This window comes from Oryctolagus cuniculus, chromosome 13, assembly GCF_051225735.1.
Source record: "Oryctolagus cuniculus isolate XC-2025 breed Fujian yellow rabbit chromosome 13, ASM5122573v1, whole genome shotgun sequence".
Taxonomy (NCBI): domain Eukaryota; kingdom Metazoa; phylum Chordata; class Mammalia; order Lagomorpha; family Leporidae; genus Oryctolagus; species Oryctolagus cuniculus.
Window position 1 is genome coordinate 41769345 of NC_142879.1, and position 19852 is coordinate 41789196.

The window sequence follows — 19852 nt, forward strand, 5'->3', positions numbered from 1 at the left end:
TCTCTCAGGTATTTGTGATAGTGATGAAATGCTGACTGATACAATTCTATTAATCTATTCCAGAAGATTTTCATTTAAAAGGCTCCAGTAACCATTTCATAAATTTGCAAATTCCTATATCCTAATGGATTTCCTGGAGAAAGCTAAAAAACTAGCCAAGAGACAAAAAGGGTTATCTATCAGTTCAGTGCAAAGACTCCAACCCATCTTTTGTATCTCAAACAGAATTTGGTGGAATTGAGAAAAAAGATGCTGAGCACGTTAAGAGGGTTCACAAAGCCTTGAGCAACGAGTGCAGATGACAAATCACAACGGGGAAATCTTACTGAATCCAAATCACCCCACGGGCTGGTGTCAAGGGCAGCTGCCCCCTCAGTGCCTGGAGCCCTGGTGGGGCCACGTATCTCCCACTGCATGGAGTATCCCACCCAGCCATGCGCACCTCATCCCCCTGGGCGGGTGAAGGTATCTCAGGCTCCAGATGTTTAAAAATCATCATTTTCCCTACAGGTCTGCTCTTCCAAAGCACTTCCTGTTTCAGTGCATGGCCTTGCCAGCCAGCCAGCCACGGAAGCCCGCACACTGTAAGTCTTTCAGACGCCTCCTGCCCCTTCACTCTTACCGCCTGCCCACAAATAACAATAGTCACTAAAGCCAACTGGTTTCCCCTCCCCAAAGCTCTCATATCCATCCACTGCCCTGCATCCCTACTGCCACTATCTGAATCCCAGTTCACTGTCATCTGAAACCAAGTTACCCTGGGAGGGCGCCCTGCCAGTCCTTTCTCCACATTGAAGCCACATGACACTTCCAAACTGCCTACTCTTTCTTGAAGGCCGAAGCAAAAGTGGCCCTTCCTTCTATCCCACTCCCATCCCCAACCTCACTCTCTGCCTACCGACCAGACATTCAGAATGTTTCTCAGCTGTCCTTGGAGGCCTTGCCTTCTTTTTAGCTCAGGGCTTGCACACCTGCTGTTCCTCCACCTGTACCACCCTACAGTTATAGGCTTCTCAGTTGTGTACAAGGTCAGCTTAGAGGTCTTCCACAGACAGGAATGGGCTTCCTTCCTGCTGGCCAACACAGCAAGCTCTACTTTATCGAATGAGGCAACACTCACACTTTGCTGTCATTTCGGCTTAACCGTCTTTCTCACCTAGAATGTGGCTCTGTGGAGGAGGTGGCTTGTCCACCTTGTTCACCACCAAATCCCCAGCCTCCAGCACAATTTTTATTACTTAGGAGAAGTTAATGCATGCTTTTTGACTAAATGAAGGAAGGTCTTATTCCTGTTTTGTAGATCTTGCTACTCAAAGACCAAGAAAATTTAGATTCGCTTGGACTGAGCAAATTTAGGTTCATTTTTAGTATTTTGTTTTGAAAATAAAGCTATATTTTCCCTTAAATGATTTTCCTCCTTCTTTAAAACTGTGATCGCTATTTCCTCTTACAGGGTGGCCATAGTGGGGATCTAATAGGACACACTCACCACAACTGCATTATGTAAATCCTGGAGCTGTGAGGCAGAAAGTCCACCACATGCTCAGAGAAAGCGGGGAGGGGGCAGAAAGGTTGATTCTGACAATCTCAGGTCCCAGCCTCCTCCAGAGACTGAAGAGTGCCTGCCTTGGGTTCCCTTGAGATATTCCTGTAAGCTGATTATGAAAACTCTCCTCATGCTTCAGGTTAGGTTAATTCTTAACAAATGTGCTGATGTATTTTAAATGAAAGTCAGTTATTGATCGTCTTAAATATTTGAGAGAATAAGACAGAAAGCAGTCTCCCATCTTCTGGTTCACTCCCCGGATGCCTGCAATAGCTGGGGCTGGTCCAAGCTGTAGCTGGAAGCTGGGAACTGGAGCTGAGAGCTCAATCTGGGGGACAGGAACTCAAGAATCTGAGCCACCATCTGCTGTTCCCAGGGTGGGAATTGGCAGGGAGCTGCAATGGGGAGTGGACCTAGGACTCAAACCCAGTCTCTCTGCTATGGAATGTGAGTATCCCAAGTGCTATCTTAATCATTAAGCCAAACTCTGCCCACCACCATAAGGCATCTTTAAACACACAAGTGACCTTCAGGAAATGCATGAAAATTCAACATTTTCCACTGGGCTTTCCTTAGTTTCCCCAGATAAGACCACTACATGTGGTGTGCCCAAGCACCACAATGGTCACCTGTAGAAGAGAGTGATGCCAGTCAGTGTGATACCCTGGTAAAGGGTAAAAGAAATGTCTCCGCTTATCTAAAAGATTTTTGCCGAAAAAGTAAAATGCACATCTGATTGCTGTAGATGTGGGAGCCCCCAAAGACCCAGGTAGTGTTCCCCAAAGCAGGGCCCTGGGTAAAATCCCAGATACCTGAGTCCCATCCCAGAGCTGGTCATAACATCTTGGAGGATTGCCATGTGTTCCACTTCAGCATCAAGCTCAGCAGGTGACTGGCATGTACACGCAGTTTCAGAACCATTGCTCCTGATTCTCAAACTCATTGCAGGGTGCGTTGTGAACACTACACTAGCAGCACCTGGAAGCTTGTTGGAAAAAAGGCATCCTGCCCCATGCACCTGGCTGCCTGAATCAGGAGCTTTGCTTTCAAAAGATGGCCCGGCGATCTGAATGCACAGGAAGGTGGGGAAGACAGTTCTGGGGGACGAGTTCCCAACGTGGTTGCAGGCGACTGGAATCACCCTGTCACTTTAACAAACCCCTGTAGTCAGAGTCCATGCCCAGAGATTCCGACTGCATTCGTCTGATTGAACTGGACCTGAGCATGGGGAATTTTTCAATCTCCCCAGGTGATTTTAATGTGCAGCCAAGGTTGAGAACGGGTGCTGATTAAGGATGACGTCCTACAAGGAAGAAGCCAATTGTCGAATGGGTTTTGAAACTCAAGAAGGCCTTAGAATCTGAAGGCAAATGTCTTTTGATGTGAAAGAAAGAAAATTATTTTTCTTCTTAAGTTCCAAAAAGGACTGGGTTGGGAAATCACAAGACAAACCACAGAGGACTAGCGCATAGAGTTTATAAAATGAAGCTGGGTCTGCAAAGCAAGCAGGCTACTCAGTTATCCTCGGGGAAAACGAGGGCTTTCTCCACCGCTCAGGCAAAGCCTCAGAAGATGACAACCCTGTTATGTGCTAGAACCAGATGCCTGAGTGACAACTAGAAATGACTGCAGGATCCAGGTGGAGGAGCCTGACAGCCTCCCAGAAACCTGAAGACCCCAGCCTGTAAGTATCTGAGTCCCAACAGTTGCCCGGGGGCACTTGCTAAAGGTGGGCCAGAGAAGGCTACGACAGGAAAAGGGAGGCCTGGCACACAGGGAACTTCTGAGTAGAGGTCACTACTTGGAACTATGGGATTAGCCACAGAAGCTCGAGCAACACCTCTATGACCAAGTCACTCAGCAGCCAGAGGCCAATATTAACACAGGACACACTTGAGCTACCTGTTCCCTTCTGACCCCTGGATACCAGGTGTACTCCCCTCTGCTCCACTGCTTGGAAAATGGCCACAGAAGGAGGAGGAAGAGTCTTGCATACGATGAATATTTACTTATTCACTCAAATGAGGCTAAGTCTGCATCTAGAAGTGATTGCTAGATTAAAGTTTCCCATCATGGTAGAAATGGAGGGTTGAGAGCAAAGTGGAATTCATATACAGAAAAAAATGAGCAATTTTTGCATGTCTGATTGTTGAACTATGCCTACAAACTTCAAATCTGGTCTTCTGGGTAAGAGACTCTAGTCATCTGCCTATAAAGCAGTTTTCTCCACAGAGCCCAGGTGTTGGTGTCAAAATGCAAGTTTCTTTGCATGGCATTCTTTTTGCAAGAAGTGGGGATCAGGGAAAAATATTATAGGACCATGAATCACTACATATCTATATTCCTGTTTGAGAGGCAGACTTGGGAACAGAACTCAGGTCTACTAAAAGGCCCCAAGACTCTTTTCAAAAATAGGAATTCAACTAAGTCCCATTAATAGTCCTGCCTTAGAACATTTACAGACAGATGGGTACACTGTATTAATGTGATTGATTACTATAAATTCAGTCTCAGCAAATAAAATTGATTAGTACATGGCCTCAAATTAACTTTTTCATATTATAAAGATGGGGATGAATAAGATATAATTGACACATGATCGATTAGTAACATTGAACTTGTTTTAGCTTTTCTTCCTTGTCTTCCTTCTTTTATTCCTCCATAAAGGGAATAAAAGGATACTTCAAAAAGATTAGGGAAAAATGGAATGGAAAGATTAGTTTATTTTGGTGCAAAAAAGGTTAAAGCCATGCATAGTTTTTTTTTTTTCCATAATACTCATTTCATGTAGTTTTTGAACACCCCTCAGGTACAGATTTCAGTAATTTTTGGCAACAATATAAACATCTTTTAATTCCATTGTCTTCTAATTTTGAAGTACTCTCACATTCCTTGAGAGAAGTTGTTTTATATTACTCTTATCTGGGACATTTTTACCTACACAGGAGGTCAATAGACTGGCTATGTGATTGCTGCAACCTTTACTTTCTTGGTCTTCTGAAAGGCACAATCATTGGGTCTGTCAAGCTCCCTGGTACTTAGAGTGGGAAAAGGAAGCCTATGACAAGCATGATGAATAGCAATAACTTTCTGAATTCACTGTTTATCTAAATGTGCAACCCAAAAGTTGAGTTTCATTAATCACTCTAGCATATTTTGGGGGTAGGAGTCACATAAAGAGCCTAGATCTTTAATTTATTTAAAATTAGGATATATTATGTATAAGACCCTCCCCCCCAATAATCAACTAGCCATCATTGATTAGGCTACTTTAAAATTATTTAAGAAAATAAATTTATTCAAATGCTCTTAAAACTGCTGCAGGTAGAAAGCATTAGTATACTCTACAGTACCACAGCTGATTTAAGTCCCCTCTGATGTCTGTGTTAGCGCCATGAAAGGTTTCTGGCATAGTTAGAAGAATATGTTTTGGTATTCTTTGGCTTAAACCCAGAGGAGAAGAGAAAGCCAATGGATTGAAATTAATGATGTATATTTAGGCAGTCAGGTTATTGGACAGTTGCCCCAAACCAGCGAAAGTTCTACATATGGAAACTTCCCAATTAGGGAGGAGCTGGTAGAAAGAGACAAGGTTTTAATAAAGAGTTGAAACTGTCAGTTATCTATTAATGACTTCTAAGTATTTATTAAATTCATCTTGGAATCACCAACATAAAAGTGAAAATTGAACCATAAAACTAAGAAGGCTAATGTTCTCCACTAAAAGCCCTGATTGCTGAAATAATCCTTTAAGGCAAATTCCTGTTTCCATATAGCATGCAGAAAGCATGAACTATCTATCTTTTCTTTATGGATCTTCATGCATTCTCAACATGAATTAAGCAATCAAGAATAGTTTATGATTCAGATCATGAACCCATTCTTTTTTCTCCACTTAAAAATATCCTGTCTATCTTTGAAAAACCCCAGAATGTGACTGGAAATATGTATGTTCTAAAACATGAGCTTTATGACAAAAATGTTGAGGCTCAGACATTAATTAATGGGAACTATGAGCTCAACAGGGAATTACAGATGAATTGCCTTAGACAAGGGTCTGATGCAAGCTTTCTTTGTTAATGGAGACCAAACTACTAAGGGGTTTCCAATGAAAATCTGGGCTGCAAAGTTGACAAATTTTATGTCCAAGGCAGCTTTGGAAGCCATCTTACTTTGCTAATATTATTGGGAGCCAGCTTCCTTTGCTAATATTGTTGGAAGTCATCCTACTTTACTAATATTGTCTCTTCACAAGAAAGGGTGTGTTTGTTTTGTCTTCCTTCAAATTATATGAAGGAATCATACCAGAAACCCCAGTCCCCCGTGCCACATTCAAGCTTAGCCTTGGTCTCAGTAGAGAACTGTGTAGGCAAGATGCATTTTCCAGAGAATGGACTTTTTCTAGGAAGTGGACTGTCCTGTGGGGAAAGAAAGGAAACTTACCTGGGTAATCATTTTTGTCTATGTCTGAATCACCACGTAAAGAAAAGCCAAATCCTGAAGGGATAGCCTGCGAGGCCCATACTCCTTGCAGAGTTTGGGAAGGCTTGGTGTTTAAGCCTTCCTTGTTCCCATTGTAAATCAGCACTTTGCCTCTTTGGTCCTTGCCGGCAAAAGGCACACCGATGGCAATGTCTACAAACAGAGACAGATAAACGCACTTTTTTAAAAAAATAAAGAAGAATGTTTTTGAAATAAAAAATATCATAAAGAACAAAGTTCTTATGTTTTTCCATGAAAATTCTTGAGTTCTACAGCAACACTAAATTATTTGTTGTCTTCTTTTCCAGCCAATGAGTACATACTGAGTACCTACCACATGCCTGGTGCAGTGTGTACAACAGTGAATCAGAAACTCAGAACTCCTACTTTTAGAAGTATATATTCTAGTGCAGGTAATAGATCATTTGAGTAGAGGAAAAAATCAAGAAGGCATCAAGCAATAAATGCTATGTACAGAATCTTAAAAATGTTGGTATGACAGATTTTTTTTTTGTATGAAGTAGAAAGGCAAAGTGACTGCCATTTAAATTGAAATCTAGGGACAAGAAGGAACCAACCATGTGAAGCCCAGAAGTGAGGGCAGCAAAGGCCCAAAGGTGGAAGGAGTGTGGTCTAGTTAAAGAACAGTCAACAGCCGGAGGACAATGCAAATGGGAACTCAGTGCCGGGAAGAGTCACTTCAAAGCTTAGATCAGTAGAGGGACCTTTGTAGGTAGATCAGTAGGTAGATCAGTGAGGGACCTTTGTAGGGGACCTGGGAGTTTCTTGTTTTCAAAAAAGGAATAAAAAAAAAGAAAAGAAAACGTGCTGTCCTTTCATGAGTACCTAGTCTTATCAGCTATGCAAGACCCACTTTCTGGTTGAGTTGAGGATACCTGGTGACGAATTCAGACCCATAGTAACTGATGATGATTCAAAAACACCATTTACCTTCTGCACATTAGATTGTCAGGATTGTTCTAAATAAGAAAAATTCACACTGAATTGTATTTGGAGAAGAATTCTAGCAACACAAAACACTAAGAGCTTCCCAGGGTAGACTACAGTTGGTACTCTCATTTGTCCTTTATTTCTCATTGTTCGTAGTAGGTCTGTGGATCAGACTGAATAAATGATGACTCAACTCTCAGGACATTAGGATGATGAATCTACTTTCATCCAAGAGGTAAAGACAAATGACCTGAAAACTCAGGTTGTTGTAGAAAGTAGAGATATTGCCACACAGTCAGTAGAAAGGAGCATTTTCTTCATGGTCATGAAGTCAGTGACTTTATATTCATCCTCTGATTATTCTCAGATTTTTACCTACTTTCTATTCAGGAATATCCAGGCCTAACAAGGCTACAAACCGCTCTTATGATATTAAAAGTCCTTCATTTAGCTCTTTTTTTTTTCCTACAAAATTTATTTATTTATTTATTTGAAAGAGTTACAGAGAGAGGGAGAGAGAAAGAGAGAGAGAGATCTTCCATCCACTGGTTCATTCCTCAGATGGTGACAACAGCCAGGGCTGGGCCAGGCCGAAACCAGGAGGCTCCTCCGGGTCTTCCATATGGGTGGCAGGGACCCAAACACTTGCGTTATTCAGGGTTGAGAGAAGAGGCAAATAGAAGAATATAGGATGAAAAAGACAAGTCCACAGAATTTGGTATTATTTATTTCATTGGGGCAGTTTGGGAAAGTGGCAAGTCAGTTAAGGGTAAACTTAATGGACCTAGGTTTTAAGGTGCTTTAGAAATTACTAACAGGCATTGCTAAGAATTATTTTTTTTAGGAATTATGTGAAGACAATAACACTTGCCATAGGTGCTATGAACACTATTCTGAGGTGACTGCTCTGGGCAAAAAAAATAACAATTCTTGAATCAAGAAACATAATGTATCTTGATTCTTAACTTAAAGATTCCAAAAATGCATGCAAAATTTTGTGGGAACATGCATGTTTTTCTAGGAAGAGCGTAGTTAGAATACCTAACTTAAAGAACCACAAGCCTAAACGACTTTAATACTACTTTATTACAAACAGTAAAATTCCTTCCAAACAATTTTATGGACATGAAAATTCAGCACAACTTATGCATTGAGTATGGTGGTTAATCAGAAGGCATTATGTGTGCCGATATATCAAAGTGTATTTATTTGTCTTGACTCTAGAAGGTTCTCTAGCTCTTTCACATCCCCAAATCTTAACATCCATTTTAAAAATATTTGTCATCACTACTGAGAACATCCTAAATCAACCACCCTATAATGAGTTAATGTTGCCTGAGATTAAAAGTCACTCACAGCCGGCGCTGCGGCTCAATAGGCTAATTCTCCACCTAGCGGTGCCGGCACACCAGGATCTAGTCCCGGTCGGGGCGCCAGATTCTGTCCTGGTTGCCCCCCTTCCAGGCCAGCTCTCTGCTGTGGCCAGGGAGTGCAGTGGAGGATGGCCCAAGAGCTTGGGCCCTGCACCCCATGGGAGACCAGGAGAAGCACCTGGCTCCTGCCATCGGATCAGCGCGGTACGCCGGCTGCAGCGCGCCAGCCGTGGCAGCCATTGGAGGGTGAACCAACGGCAAAGGAAGACCTTTCTCTCTGTCTCTCTCTCTCACTGTCCACTCTGCCTGTCAAAAAAAAAAAAAAAAAAAAAAAAGTCACTCACAACCACGGTACCCCACACAGCATTGTGAATGCAGAAAGATGTCCATTGTTCCCTTCAGGTGACAGTAATACGGAATTACGACACATAAATGACTTCCCACATCAGTTTAAGTTACCATTGTATCCATCCTGGTTGAGGTCCCCCAAGTGCGCTACCGCACTCCCGAACCTCCCGAAAATCTCGGTGCCGGTGAGGATCTGCGGGTCTCGGAAGAAGAGCGCGCTCACTTGCAAGTACAGGTGGACCTGCCCGACTTCTCTGGGGTTGCTCTCAAATTCACGCTCCATAAAGAGAGGCGCCCCAATCAGTATGTCATCCAGTCTGCAGGGAACACAGAAGGCAGCACGTTGGCACAGGTGAGATTCTTTTGGGTGTGTTTGTAATCAACTAGATAAGTACAGTATATTTTTTGTTTTCTAGGGGTTGCTTTATAATATTCCTATTCCTTTCATGGCCTTGTGTCTATGAAACAGAATGCTCTAAGAAATAAGACTTGTTCAATTATCACACTGCACTTTTTAACTATGTTACAAATGACTGCTTTAAGAAAACCACAGACATTTCACCCTTCTCAGCTTCTTAGTGCATTTCCAGAAGTCAGTTACGCATAAGGAAAATGTATCAACAAGGCCTAAGCAGATTTTTCTAAAAGTCAATCAGTTTATCCACATTTATATAACTTCATTAAAATATGTAGCTTTACGGGTGTAAGGCTTAAAGTAAATTTCATCTATATCTTTCCTCCTTGCTTCCTCTATTTAAACAATAAAAAGAGGCTGAAGAGGTGAATGATCCCAGCTAGAGAGATCAAAAACAAAATTTTCATCTCAAGTGAAAATTCAGTCACTTTTAGTGTTGGTAGATTACAGTAGGGAACTAATAATTTTTACAGTTAAAAAATTTAAGGCTAAGAAAAGTATTCACAAATGAAGACATAACCACTAGGAAAAAAATTTTAAAGTGGTTAAAAAAGAGAAATATATGTGTGTATCAGTTTTGCTGCAAACAGTGCTTTGTCAAACTGTTCTAAATCTTTCTTAAACAAATCGAATTGTGTACTGCTACAGTTTAAGTGATTTTTTTGACTATTTCAAAACTTACTTTATATGAATGGCGAAAGATGGTTAAAGGTATTTCCTTTACAGAGCCAGGTAGGCATGAAGAGGAATAGAACAGAAAACATGAGACTTCTGAGTTATTTGATGTTTACTTTAAAAATGTTAAATCACACCAACCAAAATACCTAATTTGATCTATAAAAATGAAATGTGTCTGAAGACCCCCCCCCATTCTGGCAGGTATAATAACATGAGGTGCCATTTGAAACAGAAATACCAGTTTTATGACTATGTAGGTAGGTCAGGTAATATGCTGAAATGTGCAGAGTCGGATGGCCACTAAAATATTATCATTAACATAATTTAAGCATTATGTATCATCAATACATGATGATGAATACTGTATTAATACAGTAGATATATTGAAATATAACAAAATGGAATAAAATCAATTTATGTATTGATGACATAAATACATATTAATATAGCATATGTGGCATATGATATGTATTTTTAATGTCATTCATATCAAAAGGAAGGGATCAGATACGAATGGTTACTGAGAGCAGGAAGCTTCCTTGAAGATTCGAGCCATCTGCAGGACATCCTGAGCTTGTGGGTAACGCTGTCCTCTCTGACTTCCTGTCTTCCCAGCAGTGTCCCTCTAACAGCTACTTCTTAGCCTCAGTCAACAAACACCCTGTGAACCTACTATGTTTAATATATGGTGATAAGCAATTTAAAGAATACACTAATAACTATTAGGTCAACAAATTAGTCCCTAATTAATCAATGTACAAGTGATATTACATTACTACTCATATAACTGCAAACAAGGCAATCTGGGGAAAATAATATGAGATGCAAATTAATGCTGGAGGTCGCAGACCGTGACTAAGCTGGGTAAGAGAACTCAGGAAGGTTGCGTGGAGGAGACAGCAACAGCCCTGGATGGGTCTAGAGGAAGCTGATGCCCGGGGTCGGGGGCGGGGGTCTGAGTGGGGGCAAGTGCCTTGCGTAGAGTTTAGGGGCACCAAGTGTTCCAGGTGGGCTTGGTGCCAGGGGGATCCAACACATTTAATTGGAAAAGTAAAATACATAAATATACAAAGAATAAGCCTTAAGACCCCAACAGTATAAGCAAATAACGATAAAGTATAGATGCTAGTGCTGATCTATACAATATTGCAAGGGCACTTCAAGAAGTGTATGAGAAACAGAATTAAAAAGTAAGTTTGAGGGCAAATATTTTAGAAATCTGTGCATAGGCTTTTCGTAATATGCATTTCCACGAACTTTTTGAAGATTCCTAATATTTAATACTTTACATATATATATACATATATATTTTTTTTAGACAGGCAGATTTAGACAGAGAGAGAGACAGAGAGAAAGGTCTTCCTTTGCCATTGGTTCACCCCCAATGGCTGCTACGACTGGCGTGCTGCGCTGATCCGAAGCCAGGAGCCAGATGTTTCCTCCTGGTCTGGCATGCAGGTGCAGGGCCCAAGCACCTGGGCCATCCTCCACTGCACTCCCAGGCCACAGCAGAGAACTGGACTGGAAGAGGAGCAACCAGGACAGAATCTGGCACCCCAACCGGAACTAGAACTGGCGGGTGCTGGCGCCGAAGGCGGAGGATTAGCCAAGTGAGCCGCAGCGCCGGCCAATACTATATATTCTTGTTATAATCTATATACATATGATTTACAAGAACAATAAGAAAACAAGTCAATTAAAGATCTGCATAGACATTTCATCAAAGAAGCTGGAGATAGCAATGGAGAACATGAAAAAAGGCTCGATGCCACCCATCATTAAGAACTGCAAATTAAAACAAAGAGCTGCTACCCTAAGTCTCCTAGAAGCAAAAATTCAAAATGCTGTCATCAAATTCTGCGGAGAACAAAGAACAACAGGAATTTCTCATTCATTGCAGGTGGGGATGGAAAAAGACATGGCCACTTTGGAAGACAATGTAGGAGTTTGTTACAGAGCTAACATGATCCTACTACATATGACCACAATTATGCTCCTTTGTAGTTACCCAAAGGAATTTAAAACTTGTGTCTACACAAAAACCTGCACCCATCGATTACAGCACAATTGCCAAAACTTAGGTGCAATCAAGATGTCTTTCAGTTGGTGCATGGATAAAGAAAGCCACACAAAGGAATATTATCCAACACTGAGAAGCAATGAGGTCTCAAAACAAGGAACAAGTTGGAGGGAACTTAAGTGCCTATTGTTAAGTGCATGAAGCCAGCATGAAAAGGCTACCTCATACCTGACTCCAACTATAGGACATCCTGCAAAGGGTGAACAATGGAAACCGTAAAGATAGCAGTGGCTGCCAGGGAGATGGGAGGGACGTGAGTAGGAGAGACACAGGGGATTTTTAGGACCGTGTAACTGTGCTGGATATTACTGTGATGGTGACCACATGCTACTGTGCACTTGGAAGAAAACATAGAAGGCTGTAACACAAAGAGTGTTTAATGTAAACTAGGATCTTTTGTTGATGATAATAAACAATGGGTTCACCAGTGTAACAAATGTACCACACAAAGCAAGATGATGAAACTGTGGGGAATTTAAGGTGGGAAGGGAAGGGAGAGCATACGGGGACTCTGCACTTCCTGGTCAGTTCAGTTAGCCTAAACCTGCTCTAAAAACAAATTCTATTGATTATCAAAACAAGGTAAGATGAGAAAAACAAATTTGGCATCATACTGATCTCCATTTAAAACTTAGATCTTCTAATAATTGACTAGGCCATAATTAAGAAGTTATATTCTCAGAGCCAGCGCTGTGGCACAGTGGGTTAATGCCATGGCCTGAAGCACCAGCATCCCACATGGACGCTGGTTTGAGTTCCAGCTGCTACGCTTCGGATCCAGCTCTCAGCTATGACCTGGGAAAGCAGTAGTAAAGGGCCCAAGGACTTGTGGGAGACCTGGATGAATCTCCTAGCTCCTGGCTTTGGATCAGTGCAGTTCTGGCCATTGTGGCCATCTGGGGAGTGAACCAGCGGATGGAAGACCTGTCTCTGTCTCTACCTCTCTGTAACTCTGTCTTTCAAACAAATAAAATAAATCTTTAAAAAAAGTTATATTCTCATATAACAGTAGTATTTAATAAATGATAAGTATTATAAAAGTATTGGATTAGCTGTTGAAGACAATATACAATATTTTTACGTATTATAGCAAAGCAAACAGAAGTTCCTGTTAAAAAAAAAAAAAAAACACATGCATTCTCTCTCTCCCACATTGCGGAAGCCAGAAACAGGGTGGAAAGTGACTCTGGGATAGTCTGGAGCCCAGAGCTCCTGTGAGACTATGCTCTCAGGTGTCTGCCCACAGCAAGAGGCAAAACATATGGGAAAGCACCTGGAGCCAGTTTTGATTGACCAGACTGTCACAGGACCTGGGGACTGTGGGATAGACAGACCTGAGGAATGGCTATTATTTTGGTCTCAGATTCCAAAACGTAAGTTGGCTTGCTAAATTTAGGTCTTGCTAAAAAATGTCCCAAATATGTTTACTTAAAACAGTTCCCGCGGCTCGTCCACCTGTGGTGCTCCCAGCCGATAGGAGATGGCAGCTGTGGGCGCTGCAGGCCCTGGCCTCACCTTGGAAGAGACCCAGGTACCTCGGTTTCTGTTATTGTTGCTGTCGGCATGACAACACAAGAGGCACTTGTGACACTTAGCTGTGTGTGTGGCTGCCTGGCAGCCTCGAAGTAAGGCATCTAAAGTTCGTGGTTTCCTGCTGCAGAGCTTAGTAGGGACATTTTCTATTCTCATGGAGAAGGAACAGGGCCACGTAATTGGCCCCTGAGGGTGTGAATCTGACAGGGCACCGACACAATGGGCTCAATACATCTCTCACTGAGACCAGCGAGTTCTGGAAATGGGTTTTTCATTGGGAAAGTCCAGCACATCCATGGGATGCTTGGATTCTAGGAGTAATCTGCAGCATTGCTTATTTTCTCAGAGATACACATCCCGAGACACGTAAATACAGGCCCCTAGATGTGCTGAACTGCAAAGAAAAAGAAGCGTTTGTTCTCAGTTCATCATTATGTTCCCATGGAGTTGAGACACAATAGCTGTTTTAAATTCAGTTGTTAGAATGTGCCTTGTAGAATATTAGTATAAATATTATTTTATATTAGCAATATCACTTAAAAATCAGACTGTATACTATTGTTTAGGATGGTGTTTTAAAAATCTTGATTTGCAACCCATTACTGGATTATGAAATCAATTTAATTAGTCTCAACCACCAATTTATTTTAATGAAATATAATGTAATAATAGCAAATAGAATGAATGCACTGTACAAAATAAGGGTAAATATTGTTCTGTAAAACTTTGGCTTCAATTGTGTGTGTGTGCGTGCTCTCACTGGGAGGCAACAATGGTGAAAACTCACTGCTGTAGGGTATGTGTGCCATTAAGCTATTTCACAATCTGTCAAATCCTGTTTTTATTATGTCCAATTCAGTATTTAAAAATATATATTAGTAAAAATGCTTTTCATTCACCTTCTAATAAGCAGCAGGCTGGATGCTATTCTGTGAATGTGTTTACATATTTATTATACACACATACAGACTGACATAGAGAAATGTCTATAGAGAGAGATATTGAATGTATATTTTAATTTAAAAAATGAGCAATGTTTGAAAAATAGTATTAATCATGTGGCTTTTACTAAAAGTAACTTTGCCATTTGGGTCATGTTGATGTCTTTTTTTTTTTTTTCTTTGACAGGCAGTTAGAGAGAGAAAGGTCTTCCTTTTTCCATTGGTTCACCCCCCTAATGGCCACTATGGCCGGCGCGCTGCACCAATCCGAAGCCAGGAGCCAGGTGCTTCTTCCTGGTCTCCCATGCGGGTGCAGGGCCCAAGCACTTGGGCCATCCTCCACTGCCTTCCCGGGCCACAGCAGAGAGCTGGACTGGAAGAGGAGCAACCAGGACAGAACTGGTGCCCCAACTGGGACTAGAACCTGGAGTGCCAGCGCCACAGGCGGAGGCACAGCGCCACAGGCGGAGGATTAGCCTAGTGAGCCGTGGCACCGGCCAATGTCTTATCTTTAAATTCTAATTATTTTATTGGTTTGAAGACAGGGAGGAAAATATGTGCCTCTCTCTTTCTCTGTCTCCATATGAAACAGTGCTTCCCAGGGGCCATTGTTCCCTTTAGAGCCTAATGACTCAATAGTGATTGTGGAAGACATGGCTACCTTTTAAATATATTAATATCTGAATCATGAGGAAAATAGTCTAACCTGTCAATTGCAATTCAGAAAATGCAAGTGGTTTGTAAGTATAACTTTTCAAAATACTGCAAAAGAAGCGTATTCTTAATAAATGCCTGTGAAGAGGAAAAAAACAAAAGAAGCCAAAAGGAAAAAACCAACCAACCAACCAGGTTTGCTTGCTTAGGCACAAAATGAAAAATATCACCTCCACTTCTCCACTAGTGGCTGACAAGCTTCTTCTGAAATTCCTAACAAAGTTTATATTGACAGAGTTTGCAGTACTGGCTGTCTTAACATAACTAAACCCAAGTTAGTTTTGTCAGTTTGTTTATATTTTCAAAACTGTCACAGGGTTGACAGTATCAACCACCAACCAGCATGTGCACACTGGGTATAAGCTTTTGCAAAAAAAAAAAAAAAAAAGAAAAGAAACCAACTAGGAAGAATGTCCACCAATTTGCTTCCCTGGTTTCTGTGCTTAATCACACTGTCTCCATGCCACCCTCAACCATGGACTTAGATTTTGCTGCAGTTGTAGGGATTTTACTTTTGTTGCATAGAGAAAGTCTGGTTGAATTCTGTATGTGTGTGTTGGGGGGGGGAGTCCTCACTTCTGATCCATGAATAATCACCTAGTCAAGTGATTTTCTTAAGGATATATATATAATATATATATAATGGTGATATTCATATATATATAGAATATATACCTATCACCATTATTATAGTCTCAGATTTCACTTGCATTATATGTCTTTATCTGGATCTTTTCTTTCATCAATCTCAATTGCTCCAAGAGTATACTTATTTATAATAGGAACCTTAACTTTTCATAGCATCTAAGTAATTAAAAACAGCAAATTACATAGACACCAGGACTCTTATGGGCACTTCAGTTTTAAGAATGGAAATATTAAGTTAGCAGGCATTTTAAAGCAGTCTAAAGTAATCAGAAAATACTACCTACTATAAAAGAAATTCTATGCATTGCAATTTTTAAGAACATCAAGAGAACAAATCATCATTTGAAAATTCCTGTGTCTTTTACCATATCCTTTTGATCATCAGGAAGCCAACGGATTCCTTTTCTTGAAAGTCTTATTTTCTTGACATGACAAAAACATGTACTATAAACACTGTCACAAAACTCTGCTGCAGATGAGAATAAGCTTATTTCCAGGAAGGAAAGAGTGCCCTACAGGGCATATTGTAAAGCCTGGAAAAAGTTGTGAGGATTTGCAAATGGGAATGACTGATGGAGTGGATCTGGGGCCTGTGAGGAGCCTAAACCAAATGGCCCTTGAGTTTGTTGTCTGACGGCTTATTGAGGTGGTCATGTGTGCGTGCATATGTGTCCATGAATCCACACATACATGTCCATGCATCTATATCCATGTGTCCATGCATGTGCCCATGTGTCCATGCATATGTGTCCATGTGTGCATGTATATGTGTCCATGTGTCCACGAATACGTGTCAATGAGTACATGCATGTGTCCATGTGTCCATGTGTCCATGCATATGTAAAAGGCATGTTTTCACTGTAGAGTGAGCCTGAAGATTCTAAATGGCAGCCTATGTTTTAGCTTCAAGCTTTTCTTTCTAAAAAGCCTTGATTATATTGCATCTAAGTTGGGAATCTTGCATGTTGATTCTTATGGTTACTAAGATAACTGAAGGAGATTAAGGAAATTTTATTTATTTACTAGAGAGGGAATGAGAGGGAGAGAAACACTGTGGTTTCTGGTTCACTATTTAAGTGACCACAATGGATGTAGCTGGGATGGGGCTGAAGCTGGGAGCTGGGAAATCAATTCAGCGTGTAGCAGGGACCCAACGACCTAAGCCAGCACTGCTGCCTCCCTGAGCCTGCGTTAGCAGGAAGCTGGAGGGAACAGTCAGAGCTGGGACTCAAACGCATGGACTTTGGGAAGCAGGCATCTTAACTAGCAAATTAACTGTGAGATTAAAGGCCTGCCCTGGCGATTTCATTTTAAGTCAACTGCTTCCCAGGATAATATGGGTGCTCACCTAAACCTTCAAAATACACCCAGAGTACAACTACTCCTGTATCCCCCACTGCAGGCTTTTGGTCCACAGTCTTTGCTCCCCTGGCATTTGACACCAGACTCCCAGAAAACCAGATGGGCAGAGGTTACATACAAGGACCCAGTCTAGGCAGGCTCCATCCTCCACAACACACAGGACACGGTGTCCTTCTTGGAGATAGACTCACGTGCCCCACAGCAGGGCCTGTGAGGCACTGTGTGGTGGCTTGGTGGCCTCTGCACCTGCACCATCCCACGCCCCACAGCTCACTCATCGCACCTCTTGGCTTTGCCTCAGATACGCAGGGAGCTTCCACCTCTGGGCACCGGCTGTTCTATTGGGAGCACTCCTCCCCAACGCAGCATCATGGCTTCTCTCCTCGTTTCTCTAGGTGTTTCCTCAACTGTAATCTTACTCCTGAGGCTTTCCAACTTACCTGATTTAAAGTTGAATCCTTGCTAATATTCTCTCTATATATTCTTTTTTATTTTAATTATTTGTAAAAGATTTATTCATTTGAAAGGCAGAGTTACACAGACAGACAGTGGACTTCTGTCCGCTGGTTCATTCTCCAAATAACCTCAATGGCCAGGGCAGGGTTGGTCCGAAGCCGGAAGCCAGGAGCTTTTTCCAAGTCTCCCATGTGGGTGCAGGGGACCCAAGGACCTGGGCTATCTTCCACTGTTTTCCCAGGTACATTAGCAGAAAGCTGGATTGGAAGTGGAGCAGCCAGGACTTGAACCAGCATCCATATGGGATGCTGGTGTCACAGGTGGCAGCTTTACCCACTATGCCACAATGCCAACCCTTGTTTCTATTTTTAATTAATAGACTTTTTACTTTTTAAGGCAGTTGTAGATTGCAAGTGTATTTGAGCAGAAAAGACGCAGTTCTCACCTTTTCCCTTCCTGCCAGCCTGTCCTACCATGGCATCCTCCAGGGTAGTGCATTTGGTGCGATCTGCTAACCTGCATTCACTCATCATTCATTCTCAACCAAAGAGTATAGCTTATGCTGAGGTCACTCTTGGTGAATGTAAATAAATGTGTGATTCCATATATCCACTTAGTACGATATCTTATACAATAGTGTCACAGCAAAAATTCCTCTTTGCTCTTTGTATTAATCCCTCTTTCCCTCCCCCAGAACTCCTGGCATACATGGAGCATTTTCCTGTTTCCACAGTTTTGTCTTTTCCAATGTGTAATATGCTTGGGACCATATAGTATGTGGCCTTTACAGACTGGCTCTTTGACTTAGTGGTAGGCAGTTAAGGCCTCTCCATGTTGTTCATGGCTTGATATCTCCTTACTTTTTAGTGCTGAAAAAACCACCTCTTTGTCTGGATGTGTCACTGGTTATTTATCCACTCACCTACCAAAGGACACCTTGTTGCTTTTGGCTCTTGCCCTTTTTTTTTCCTTCTCAGCACCTAGGACTGGTGCATAGCAGATGCTCAAGAAATAAATGAAATATATACATGCTCGAGGAACACATGAAAAAAAATAAAGGATGTTTTCTAAAAGGTACACAAGTTAATAAATTTATCTCCAGTTATGTTCCACAGCTCAATACATAAAGGAAATTACCAGGGTGTATCTAAAGTGCTCAGCCTGCATTCAGGAACATCATAAGGATTCTTCAGAAAGTTGCTTTCTATGAAAATGTGAGCTCCAGAAGGGCAGAGACCCAGTCTGTCTTACTCACCTTTGCACAGTATTCTGGGCATGGATGACAACGCCCGGCACATATGCAACACAGTATTTGTTGGATGGCCAATCACTACATCTCCACCTAATGACTTTCTTATTTGATTCATTCATTTACCCGGCAGGTGCTCAATGATAATTTATTTTGAAGTAACAATGGTGAAACATAATTTATCACCCTGCTTGGCCCAAACTCAACTGTAGTTTCATCTCAGTGTAACGAAACATACTGCTATTTAATCTTCTCCAGGAGTGTTACCAGCACACTGGTTAAAGCAGTGTCAGGAGGAAAAAAAATCCATTTATGTCAAATGTTTTATGAATGTATCATCCCCCAGGGGAAAGAAGGGAGACAGATGAACAAATTCCTCCATAGCTATTGATTTGGAATGGTCAAGGACTATTCACTTCATAAAATTAAAAATAAAACTGAATAAAATGTCCTCTTCTAGAAGTGGCAGATGTAGAAAATCTCAGTGAAGCCATAAAACAGGATGACAGAGAATTCTTTAATAGATGTACCCTCTTGTCCTGAACCAAAAAAAAAGCTAAACAAGAGAGCCTCTATATTGTAGCAGGAGCCCGGAAGGATGTATTTTGTGAAGGAAAACGATAACATCTTTATGGGTGAATAGAATATACAGTGAGTGAGGAAGGTCTTATAAACTTACCCGTCATTGTTAACATCTGACACTACAACGGTGTATCCAAAATACGATGCCATCTGCAAAGGCAAACCGTAAGATGACATATTTTATGCTCCCCAAGTCATTTTTATAGTTCCGTTTCAATTACTCTTGAAAGATTAATCTCATTGAGGTACATTTTTGTGTTTGAATCCACAGACTTCTGGATAAGTCATTTAGTCTAACTCCTGACCCAACAAGTTACTGTCCCCACAGTAACCCTGACATCTGCTTGGACATCCTCTGGAGACGTTCAACAATCAGCCTATTGAATTGGTAGTGCAACTATTAGAAGGTTCTTTGCTACATGTGGCCCTTCCATAGCCTCCAGGCCCTCATCTCACCTTGTCCTGCAACCTTGTATCTCACAGAATAAATAATT

General features: G+C 41.5%; 1 protein-coding gene and 1 long non-coding RNA gene across 3 annotated transcripts in view; one reads left to right on the forward strand and one right to left on the reverse strand.

Annotated features, from left to right (window-relative positions):
* Positions 1–19852, reverse strand: part of ITGA8 (integrin subunit alpha 8) — a 192194-nt gene that overhangs the window by 109432 nt on the left and 62910 nt on the right. The window contains exons 11-13 of the mRNA XM_002717427.6: positions 19456–19508; positions 8812–9017; positions 5990–6181 (exon numbers count right to left, since the gene is read on the reverse strand). Coding sequence (XP_002717473.3) covers positions 5990–6181; positions 8812–9017; positions 19456–19508 — 451 coding nt within the window. The remainder of the gene's footprint in view (positions 1–5989; positions 6182–8811; positions 9018–19455; positions 19509–19852) is intronic.
* LOC149122568 (uncharacterized) lies at positions 508–19764 on the forward strand. Of its 2 annotated transcripts, none has more exons than XR_016219688.1 (3): positions 508–584; positions 13311–13404; positions 19630–19764. It is a non-coding gene; the product is annotated as an uncharacterized LOC149122568 (long non-coding RNA). The 2 variants fall into 2 exon arrangements; XR_016219687.1 differs by lacking the exon at positions 508–584 and adding an exon at positions 8921–9052.